General features: G+C 36.2%; 1 protein-coding gene across 9 annotated transcripts in view; it reads left to right on the top strand.

Annotated features, from left to right (window-relative positions):
- Positions 1-12,286, top strand: part of FHOD3 (formin homology 2 domain containing 3) — a 740,814-nt gene that overhangs the window by 688,237 nt on the left and 40,291 nt on the right. For all 9 annotated transcript variants that reach the window (XM_074203815.1, XM_074203820.1, XM_074203819.1 and 6 more), the window contains 3 exons: positions 4,333-4,452; positions 5,351-5,512; positions 7,097-7,287. In XM_074203815.1, coding sequence (XP_074059916.1) covers positions 4,333-4,452; positions 5,351-5,512; positions 7,097-7,287 — 473 coding nt within the window. The remainder of the gene's footprint in view (positions 1-4,332; positions 4,453-5,350; positions 5,513-7,096; positions 7,288-12,286) is intronic.

The following is a 12,286-nucleotide window of genomic DNA, read 5'->3' as shown; positions in this document are numbered from 1 at the left end:
GCCAATGTAGGGTGCTTTAAACACTGATGGTTTGTACAACCCCAGACTTCCTCTCTAAATTAGGCAAGAACTCTAGTACAAAGAAATTGGGACTGTTCAATGAAAATAACTACTATGAAAATAAAGATGAAAATCCCAATCTAGTCTTTACAAATATTTATAAATTTGTGCGATTGGGCCAGCCTTAGGCATGAGCAGAGTATAGTGCTATCCAATAATGGGTATTTGAGGGGCACTGAGTAGATCTCTCAATGTATTTCCACACTCTAACTGTCTCAGTTCCCATCTGAAGCTTAGTGTTTAGGTCTGGATAGTAGATTTTAATCATTGAATCAATGAACATTCATTAAGTTCTAGACTCCAAAGTTTTTATAGAAGGTTTGACTTGGCAAGGAGAAAGTATTCCTTTGTACTAGACACTGGGCTAGATGATAGGGATAGAAAGTTGAAGAAAAAAATGAAAGTTTCTACCCTCCAAAACCTTACAAAACCCCCTATATTAAAGACTTTACATATTCTGCCTATTCTCAGTCTATCTTTACCTGAGTCATTTAAAGAACAAATGTGGTCACTTCAGTTGGGGAAAAGAAAGACTTAGAAAAAAAATAATTCTTAAGTATTTGAAATGCTTTCATATGGAAGAGGTAATAGATATATTCTACATAGATCCAAAGAACAAAACAAAGAGCAACAAGTGGAAGTTACAGGAGGTAGATTTTGACTTCATAGAAGGAAGGGTTATATAATCAAATAGATGAGCAGGCTGTTTACAGAAAGATTGGGTTCCATCACTAGAATTGCTAAGTCTGTAGTTAGATGAACCTGTCTAGGGGATAATATGGAAGAAATGTGTTATTTAAGGTGGAAAGTCAAACAGTGGCTATTGAGAAATCTCATATCTCTAAAATTAAAGGAAATATTCTCCTTCAAATACTACTTACAGTAACAATGCTTAACAAGCACTTCTTGTAGATAAAATTGCAATTTAAAAGTCTTTCCTAATTCCATTTGAATTATCACATTTAAATAAGGGAGAGGGGATGAATGTTGTCATTTCATTGGTGTTGGGGACTTCCAATCTCTCTACCAATACAGGTTTGTACCTTTTGTAGACTTGGAGGGATGTTGAAGACACAGAGAGGTTAAGTTACTGAGTCAGAGGCACATAGCCAGAATGTGTCATACATGGGATCTGAACGTGCATCTTTTTGACTTTAAGAAAATATATCTACTAATTCAATTTCTCAATCTACTCAGGTCCCATTACTTACTTTTCCATTTCCCCTCAGCCATACACAAAAGTAGCCATAATCTTGCTTTTGTCATCAGCCATAGATGTTTATGTTCTTGAACTATACAGTTGTTTTATCTGTCTATAAGTTCTGTCCTTTCATATTTTTCTATGCTTCAGTTCCCTAATCCTATTGCTTACTCTCACTCTGATCTCTAATCCAGTACTATCCAGGACTTTACAGGCCATTGTCTCTTCAATTGTTTCACTCTCTTCTTTTACCGATCTTGTGCCATTGGTGAATCAGTTCAGCTCCATACTATGATATACTTTAAAATTCTTTTTTCCCTTGTCTTAGCACCAGTCCCACTTTATGAAAGCCAAACTCCAGATTTCTCCCTACCATCTGCCTGCTTTGTTCCTTCTCATGAACTGTGGAGAAGCCCTACTGGAGAAAAATCACAACATAATGCTGAGTTCACCACATATTTATGTATTCTCAGCTGGGACCTCACTGCAATAATGTAATTCTTCAACTTTTGCCTAATCGATTCTCTCACCACAGGAACAGTTCCAAACCTACTAGTTTTTCTCCAAGCCTCCCACAGCTACTCTTTCCTCTAACCCTTTCAGCCGAGCCCATCATTTTATATTTCACTGAGAAACTTGAGGCCATTTGCTGAGAGCTCTATGTTCTCCCCTTCTCACCTCACATTCTTCTGACTTAACCCACCTCATCTCCTTAATTAATGATAAAATGGACTTTCTCCTTGTCAAATCAAACCTTCTACATAAACTTTGGTCCCTTTCCTAACATCCTCTCTTATCTTCAACAAATTTTCTTTTTCATCATCCTAATGCTCTATTCTCCATGGATCCCTCATCCTTAAAAACAAAAAACCCTCATTTAATCCTACTTTCCCCACTAATAATTACTTCTTTCTTTCTTCTTCTCCTCAGCTAATGCCCTTGAAAAGACTGTAGTCAGTGTCTACCCTTCCTTTTCTTACACTCTTAAATTTTCTGAAGTTTGACTTCTGCCCCTCATCAATTCAAATAAACCTGTACTCTCTAGAGTTACTAATGGTCTCTTAACTGTCAAATCTAAATGACCTTTTCTTAATCCTCTACTTTCTTTATCTCTTTGCAATCTTTAATACTATTGATCACCTCCTACTGGATAGTGTCACCTCTTGAGTTTTGATGACACTGATTTTGGGGGGTTCTCCTAAATTACTCCTCCTTGGTCTTTGCTTGATATTTATGTCTGCCCACTAGTAGGAGGAACACTCTAAAGAATTAACATGGGCCCCATTCTCTTTTTTCTACATCCTGTTTCCTTTGGTGATTTCATCAGAACCTATGCTTCAGTTATCTCAGTCTATAAAATGTGGTCCTAGTCTCTCTCCATTGCTCCAGCCTCACATCACAAACTACTTCTTGGACATTTTTAACTGATTTCCCTATGGACATTTCAAGCTTAGCATGTCCAAAAGAGAATTTATTATCCTTCCTCCCAAACCTTCCCTTCTTTCAAATGTCCACATTGTTGTCTAGATCAGGGCTGTTCAACCTTACTTTTAAACGTTTTTATTGAAATAATAGAATATATTTTGGTTTGCTATTTTAGTGAGAGCTCTGTGGTAGCTTGATTTCATTTACTAAAGCATTTAGTGAACCCACAGCGGGCCACATTTTGGATAGCCCTGGTCTAGGGTATCACCATCTTGGCAGCTTTGCAATCTCATTGTCATTTCCAACTCCTCACTCTTAACCTATATACCAATCAATTGTCAAATCTTCTCATTTTTGCCCTTACAATACCTTTGATCTAAATATCACCTTTTGTCCATTCACACAACCATCACCCTAATTCAGGTGCTCAGCTCCTCTTGTTTAGATTATTTGCAATAGACTTCTAATTTTTCTACTTGATTTAAATCTCTTCCTGCTCCATTCTGGAATCCACTCAGCTGCCATAGTATTTTCCCAGGTATCTAGGAAATATCTCTCCTCTTCCCCCCCCTCACCTAATCCATCCCTTCCTACTTTATAGGATATATAACTCATTCCATACTAGCCCACTTTTTCTGTCTCCATGCTCCATCCCCTATTCTCCATGTTTTTGGCCTGCCTGTTCCCTGTGTATGAATTACTGTACTTCCTTACTTCCATATCCTAGAATCCCTGGATTCTTTTTAAGATTCAAAACACCCCTTTTCCAGAAGAACCTATCCAGGTATCCCTAGATAATAACACTTTCCCCTCTGATATTGCCTTCCATCTATCTTGTATGTATCTTGTGTGTGTGTTTAAATATTTACATGCTGTCTTCCTTACTACAATGAGAGCTCCTTGAGCAAGGGACAGTTTTCTTTAGACCCTGGCACAAAATAAACCCTTGAATAATGCATATCGATTAATTGATTAAAGGATCTAAATTAATGAGTTTGACTTAAAGCAAACATGCTTGAGATCAGCTAACACAGAATAGGGAGATAAAGCCTGGGAACCAAAGCAGGAAGGAAAAGGGTCAAGAAAGAGGCTTAATTAAAGGCTTAATTAAAGGATTATGAGGAAAAGAAGAGGAAGAGAATGAAGGGAATACTAGAGAATGGAGAAGGGGGAGGAATTGTACATACTGAAGAATAAGCCAATGTTGGTTCTGTGATTTAGTCAGGTGTCTGTGTTTATGAGAAGCTAAAGAACAACTGTGAATGTAACAGAGGTGTCTGCTCTCCATCCACATCCCACCTCATGTATCCTATAGCTTTGGTTATAAAATAAAATATATATAAAATATAAATTCTTGTCATTCAGTGGCCTTTACTTAGGTCTCATAGCTTCTCCTAGGGCAGAGCAAGATTTATAGAACCACTGTGTGTGTTTTAGGTGCCCTGAAGAAATATCTGGGTCTATATGACTTATATGTGCTAGAGATAATCAGATTTATTATTATATATGACTTCCAAAACCTCTCAGTCTGTATAACCATTCAGTAATAAGAAAAATAATTATGATGATGAAAATAATAATAGTAAAATAGAAATGCTTTATATGTGTTCCATTTCTGCTTTTCTATTCTTTTTTTTAACTGGCAGGAGGTTGCTGAACCACTTCTGGACCTCAAGGAAGGAATAGATCAATTGGAAAATAATAAAACTCTGGGCTTCATTCTGTCTACTTTGTTAGCCATTGGGAACTTTCTCAATGGTTCTAATGTAAGTATATTATAATCTCTCTGTTTTTTGGTATAGGAACATTTGTTATTAAGAGTTACAGCTATGGGGCGGCTAGGTGGTGCAGTGGATAGAGCACCGGCTCTGGAGTCAAGAGGACCTGAGTTCAAATCTGGCCTCAGACACTTAATAATTACCTAGCTGTGTGGCCTTGGGCAAGCCACTTAACCCCATTGCTTATCAAAAAAAGAGAGTTACAGCTATAATATCTCATAATTTACCATTTAACAAAAACTCTTTAATTTATAGGAGAAATTTTATCCTGAAAACACATGTAACTACCAGTACTTCTAATGTAGACCCATAGTTTTTAAGTCAATATATCATTTTGGGAACAATCTGAACATTTTTCCCTAATGTATATTTAATTGCTGTCAAAGGGCATCTCTAAAGCCTTTTTCTTTTCAATTTTTTCCATGCTGCATGTTCAAAAACTGTTTGTGCTTATAGAAGGATCCAGTATTTTTAATTAATTTTAAATATATATATGTATATTTATATACATATACATATACACAAAAGGGAAAAAGGTAAATGAAAAGCTGATAAGATGGGATGGAGGATGGAGAGAGGGACTGCAATAGGCTACTGGATAGAGGAAACCTGAGGAAGGACATCATGAGATGAAGGTAAATGCTGGGGAATGAAACTAGGTCATCACAGGCACATTTAATTTGTTCTACACTAAAGGCATTTGATGAAGGGATAATGGAATGTTGAAAGAGTCTTTGTACCATAGAATGACCATCCCTGTAATTCCTAATGATAAGACTGAGAAGGCCTGTAAACCAGACACAATTTTCTAATACAACTCATGTTCTCCTTAGAAAATTGATTAAAATGTTTAAGCTTATTCCCTTTTTCTTTTCTTGCCAAACAGGCCAAAGCATTTGAGTTGAGCTACCTCGAGAAGGTTCCAGAAGTCAAAGACACTGTGCACAAACAGTCTCTCCTTCACCATGTGTGCACAATGGTGGTGGAAAATTTCCCAGACAGTACAGATCTATATTCTGAGATTGGGGCCATCACTAGGTCAGCCAAGGTATGTCTGTGAACAATGAAGAAAACTCTTGTCTTTGCTAGGGATGCTGGGTCATTAACAGTCTTCTCCAGAACAAATTTAGAAGCCTCACTTTCAAGCTTTCTACTGTGGTTGTTCCTAATGAACTTTGAAGGCACTTCCTTTACCTTTGGTACTGTCAGACTTCTTCCCACCTGAGGTCTTTAAGACAATCATGCTAGCCCCTCCTCACTTTTACTAAATACTCTGAAAAAAATCCCAGGGTTTGATTTATTGGTAAACAAAATGAATTGTCATCTCCTTGATTCAAATGTTCCTCTATTGGGGCAGATTGGGACCCATCCATGCCTAACCATCCTGCACAGCCCTCGTCCTTCCATAAATTCCCCTCTAGCGGAAAGGGAGAAGAGTCAGAGACATAAATGAACTTAAGGTCCTCCTTGAATTCTTCAGAAATCAAGAAAATACTAGAAAAGCCCTCTAACCACCCATCATTATGACTCTTGTCATGTGGCCAGCCCATCCCCTGTTCCTATCATACATTTCCCTGTTGACAATCTTCTACTCCTGTTCTTCCAAGATTCTCATTGGTAGCTATCGTATAGTTTTATAAATTGACTCTCCTTAAACTTCATAATAAACAGCAATTTGTCCCAGGGCATGAAACTAAAAAGAGTAGCTGCATTCTTCCACACATCCTCTCCTCAAACCCCTCAATTAAGAAAATATCAAGTTCATGAAAAGTAGAGTCTGAGAGCAGCTGGCCTTTATAGAAAGGAGCAATTAGGATAAAATGTGCTATGGGGCAGCTAAGTGGTGCAGTGAATAGAACACCAACCGTGGAGTGAGGAAGACCTGAATTCAAATCTGATCTCAGATTTTAATTGACTAGCTGTGTGACCTTGGGCAAGTCACTTAATCCCATTGCCTTAAATAAAAATTTAAAAAAAAAAAGATAAAGTGTTCTATGAAGAAGGAATGAGTAAGAAAGTAGAAAAGGAAAGAGGAGAAAAAGTGAGACTCTTTCCCTTTTTGAGCTCCCATTTTCCTTTTCATTTTCCATTCAGAGTTGGCTGGTGGTAATTCTTAACTTGCTGCTTGAGGTCAGTCATGTTGTGCTGTGTCTGATGGTCTTTACTACATCAGTATGCTCAAAATAATTGAGATGATGTATGTAAAGCACTTCGCAGACCATAAAGTACCAGGTAAATGTGAACCTCAAAGTTAGTGAAATGTCATTTTAGAGAATGAAGAAATTATCTTGCTCAGCTATAATTGGAAAAGTCTCCTATCAGACATTTAGTTCATCTTGCTTTGCAGACTTTGAGTTATGATAATATCTCTTTCCAGGCATGACAGAAAATGGTGACTCGTTTCCTAGGTTTCACTTGGAAGATAGTTTTACAGCCAAATTTCCAGTGTCAATACACATATGATTTTCAAATTATCATTCCAAGCATTAATCAGCAAATGTTGGTTTAAATTTTTTACTATTTTCTTTATGGGAACTGGACTTTATATAACCCAGATGGCCCATGTACAAATTTGGTGCTTAAATTTTTTCCAGAGTTTATTAATGTTAGAAACATTCTCCCTTATTTTCAGGTTGACTTTGATCAACTTCAAGACAACTTGTGTCAGATGGAACGCAGATGCAAAGCATCATGGGATCACCTCAAAGCAATTGCAAAACATGAAATGAAACCAGCTCTAAAGCAAAAAATGTCTGAATTTCTGAAAGATTGTGCAGAAAGAATTATAATTTTGAAGATTGTTCACAGAAGAATAATCAACAGGTAAAACATCAACATATTAATACTTTGAAAATACTCTCTAAACTAGCATGTGGTAAATAAGATTACTAAATTTGTGCTATAAATTCAAGGCAAGAAGTGCTCATTTGTTCTGGATGATCAACCATTTTATCTGCATAATTGGTTTCTTCTGAGGAAAATATTCATACTATTTCAAGGATTCAGAAAATGTAATTGTTGAATTAGAACTGGAACCTCCACTGTAGACAGAATCTTGACTAGAACTTCTCTGTTCCAGGGGTTCCCTTCTCGCTGAAGAACAGAAGGGATTTCTGGTTTCTTGACTAATAGCTACATTTGTCAGATTAGTTATTACAACCTACATTCTGTTTCTTGAGGACAACAATAAAGGTGGAGTTCCTAAGTCTTTGAAAATTGTCAATCCTTACAATTTTATTCTATAAATTCTTCTCCTGGTTCTGCTTACTGCACTCTGGATTATGCAAGTGTCCGTACAAGTCTTTAGAGGACATTCTGAAACTTTCCCCTTCATCATTTCTTGTAGCACGATAGTGTTCCATTATATTTACATACTATAATTGATTCAGTTATTCCCCAATTGATGGGAATCCTTTACTTTCCAGACTGATGATAAAAGGTGTTACCACCTCTTGCAGGAGAGGTTAAAGACTCAAGATATGCAGTACTATTTATGTTGTTGGGAATGGCCAGTGTGGGAATTTTTTAACTATACATATTTCTTATAAAGGTTTTCTTTCTTTTTTTTCAGGAGAGGGAGAGATGACAGGAAAAGAAAATGAATGGTTGCTAATTGGAAAAGATAAAATCTTTAAAGGTTAAAAAAAAGAATAAGGGCAGAAGTGGCAAGATAGTTGGTTTCATGACTCATTTCAGTCATGAATACCTTTTAAGATCACTTGTTTCTTTACTAGTAAAAACATTGTGTAATTATAAACACAGAATTCTAGAGCAGGAATAGAGACTTTTGAGGTTATATAGTCCAAACCCTCATTTTACAGAAGAGGAAACTGAGACCTAAGAAAGTTAAGTCATGCAATACTTAAAAGTGGTTAGTAGCAGAGCAATCTTTTCAGAGATCAGATAGTTTTGTCACAAAGACAACATGCACATCTCAGTTTTTTCCTTAGGGGAAAAGGACATGTTATGGGAGTATAATTTCACAAAGTATATAATTAGATAGAAACATCATACATTTAATATGGTACCATATGTTTTAAATTAGTGATTCTTCTCTAAGCAAGAACTAAAATGACTCAAAAACATCCACGTGTATATGGATGAGGCTTTCAATGTGGAGATCAAGTTTCCAGTATCACTAAAATGAACTTTAAGAAAAGACACAGACGATATGGTTTGAATTATTTTTCTTTCCTTGAACAAAGCAAGCCAAGAGACAGAGACAGACGACAAACATACAGACAGATGGAGACACCAAGTTATGGGAGCAGTTGTTAGCTTTACCAAATGCTAAACCTTACCTTTTAAACAACATTTTTAGCATATGATGGCTTTCAAATATATTACTATCTCATTTTATCTTTACAACACTCTATGAGACCTTCTGTGAAGGTATTATTTTCACATTATAGAGGAAAAAAACTGAAGTCTAAGGTCATGGAATTAGCAAGAGCTAAAATTAGAACTAAAAATTGAAGACACATCTTCTGACTCTTATTCCTTGACTTTTTTAAAATCATGTTGATTTCGTGGCTTCATAAAGACTTTCACCCAATTGGCTTCATTTCTTTCCAGTCACAAACAGTGATTTGGTACCTATTCGCTGCCAACTATGTTAGGTGCCCTGAATACAAAATCAGAAATGAAATAGCCCCAGCCTTTAAGGAACTTAACATTCTGCTGGGAAGATAACTCCCCTGGTGCATTTAAAGTATTGGTAAATGCCACCCCAAAAATACTATTTTTACAATCAACTCTTTAAGAACATACCTCTTGCTAACAGAGAGATACTTATTCATGTCTCACAAACACACACATGTGTGTGTATATATAAATATATATGTATATACATACATACATACATACATACATAAAATTGTCTATCAGTATCCTTAAGTATAATGGTAAGTAGAATTAAGACAAAATTAAATGTTTTTTATTTTAAAATATCCATAATAGTTTTTTTCCTTCTTTCCCTCAACATCTCCCTTTTCTTTATCAATCCTATCCCATGTTCTAATGACTAACAAGACTGACTAAGCAAAATTCAAAGAGTCCATAAAAAGTAAAACTGAAAGTGATCAGATGTTCAGTATTACATAAGATACAGTCCTGGATTTGAACTCTGTTTTCTTACTGATACATTCATCAATATCCCTCATTAACATCATTTCTATCCCACTGGCTTCTATCACCTCTTTTGTACTTTTTCCAACCTCACTGAGAGCAAATTTTTGTTTGTGGAATTGAAGCTCTTTTATTTCCTATACAGTTAAGTCTAGTTAACACAGGTTAAAATATTCAAAATCTATAAATATTCAAACAAGGAAAAAGTAAGGTGAAATTAATAAGTATTTGCATAGAATCTACTATATGGAAAGTATTGTTCTGTACCCCAAAAACCCTGTGAAGTATTTTCTATTAATATCCCTATTTTATGGTTGGAGAAACTGAGACAAACAGAAGTTAAATGATTTGCCTCAGATCTCCCTGACTCCAAACCCCAATGCCCTGTCCACTGGACCATTAGTTTATGTATTCACTAGGAGAATGGAAGACTTAAAGATTTTCCTTTACATACTTAAGAATCACTATTGACTGTAAATTATTCTGCTAATTAAAAATTACTTCTTTTTTGTTAAAAGTAGGTTCCCTACAGGCCTTTTTCCAATCACTATATAAATTGACTCTGCAAATGCTTTATTGAATATTAACTATATGCAAGGTTTCATACTGGAAATCAAGGAAATAACAAGGAAATATTGGCTATCCTGTTGGACAAGTTAGAATCAGAGCATAGAGTGATATGAGACTGCAATCAGTTAACAAAATATCAAAGGTTTTTAATTTGGAAGGTTAATCTAACCTGATATGCTCTGTAGGATCCACTAAAGGGATGAAAGACTGGAGACAATTTACCCACACTCTCTACTTTATCTGCTTTTACTCCTTAGTTGTAGAACACTAGTATAGGAACTCAGATTCCCGTGGCAACTGGGTTCATTATAAATGCATGTTACTAATCTTAAATGATTCCTTGATGCTATGTGTCAATATTTTTATTCTTCCCTGCCTAAGTCTTTCTTACCTTCTTCAGAAGGTGTTCCAACCTTCTCTTCTCTCATCAAATATCTATTGCCTTTACTACTACTCCATCTCTTTCAGGTAATGTCCTTCTTACTTCACAAAATAGAGACCATCTATCCAGAGTGTCCTTGTTTCCCTACTTCACTCATCAGAACTCCCTATATCTTCACCCATACTTTCCTCTGTTTTTCTCAATAAAAATAGACTTTTTCAATAAGTTCATTAAAACTATATAACCCATACTCATGATGAGATTTTCATTCATACTTATACAACAACAAAGACAATAAGAGCAACAATGGAATTATTCCAATAGTTAGTCTAACCATGAACCTCCAGTCAGACAAATCAATGCTCCCTAGCTATACTGATATGGTCCATGAAGATCAGTAGTTCTGATGATATCCCTGCACAGAGAAACTGTACCATTATATCCAGTTCACAGTGAGAACTGCTGTACCTTATGAAGCCATCATGTTGCTGAGCTTTATAACTTAAGCCACATACTAATTGATAAATGATTGATAGTCTTCTTACTCAAAGTTGCTGGAGTTGTTGGAAGGAGAGCAGATGGATCTTTATTAATTAAAATTCAGTAGTCCAAAATACTCTATTAAAATAAGAACTAAGCTAATAATTTGAATACAGTTTTTGACAGAACATCTGTCTCTACAGATATTCTACCATACAGTATTGTGATATTATTGTCACTCAGAATCACAGATCTTGAGAGTTGGGTGGGTCATCAGTAGTAATTTGTCCACCTCATTCCTGAAAAGAACCACCACTACAAAATAGCCCAAACTGGCCATTTGACCTCTGTTTAAGACCTCTAAGGAAATAAATTCCACTTACTCTGCTGGCAGCCCAATTTTGAATGGACCTTATTGTTAGGAGGTCTAGGTAGTGCCATAATGCACAGAGTGCTGAGCTTGAAGTTAGGAAGACCCAATTTCAAGACCATTACTTAACCCTGTTTGACTCAGTTTCCTCATCTGTAAAATAAGCCAGAGAAGAAAAATCACTTCAGTATCTCTGCCAGGAAACCTCATGGACAGTTATGATCCAGAGTTACAAAGAGTTGAACAGGACTGAACAACTGAACAACAGTAGTTAGGAAGTTAATGCAGGCATAAAACCTAGAATGAGTCTGCAACTCCCAGTTGGTGTTCCTACTTCTTCTTTCTGGGGCCAAGTAGAATAACTCCAGTACCTCTTGCACTTGGGAATCCTTTACATACTTGAAAACGGCTATTGTGGCCCACCCCACAGACTTTTCTGCAGGTTAAACATGTCCAGTTTTTTTCATCCTCATATGAAAAGGGCTAAAAGCCACCCTGGTTGATCTCCCCCTAGATACTATGGGTATCAATATCTTCCTTAAATTGTATTGACTGGTGGGGGGGGGGAGCCAGTTAGGTGGTTCAGTGGATAGAGCACAGGCCCTGGAGTCAGAAGGACTTGAGTTCCAATGTGGCCTCAGACACTTAATAATTGCCTGTGTTACATTAGGCAAGTCACTTAACCCCATTGCCTTAAATTAAAAATAAAGGAAAAAATTGTATTGATCTGGTTGTAGATTACATGTTTCATTCTTGTCATAAGGAATTCTAAAGTTTTCTAAGCTCATCTCTGGAGATATTTAGTTGTCATTTAGTTTTTTGCTTTTGGTTTTGTTTTTTGAAGGAAGATTGATAAATCCCATAGTTCTTTGTTTAGAAGCAAGAAGGTAGGC

The sequence above is a fragment of the Macrotis lagotis genome, chromosome X, assembly GCF_037893015.1.
Source record: "Macrotis lagotis isolate mMagLag1 chromosome X, bilby.v1.9.chrom.fasta, whole genome shotgun sequence".
Classification (NCBI taxonomy): domain Eukaryota; kingdom Metazoa; phylum Chordata; class Mammalia; order Peramelemorphia; family Peramelidae; genus Macrotis; species Macrotis lagotis.
This window is presented reverse-complemented; position numbering and strand designations above follow the sequence as displayed.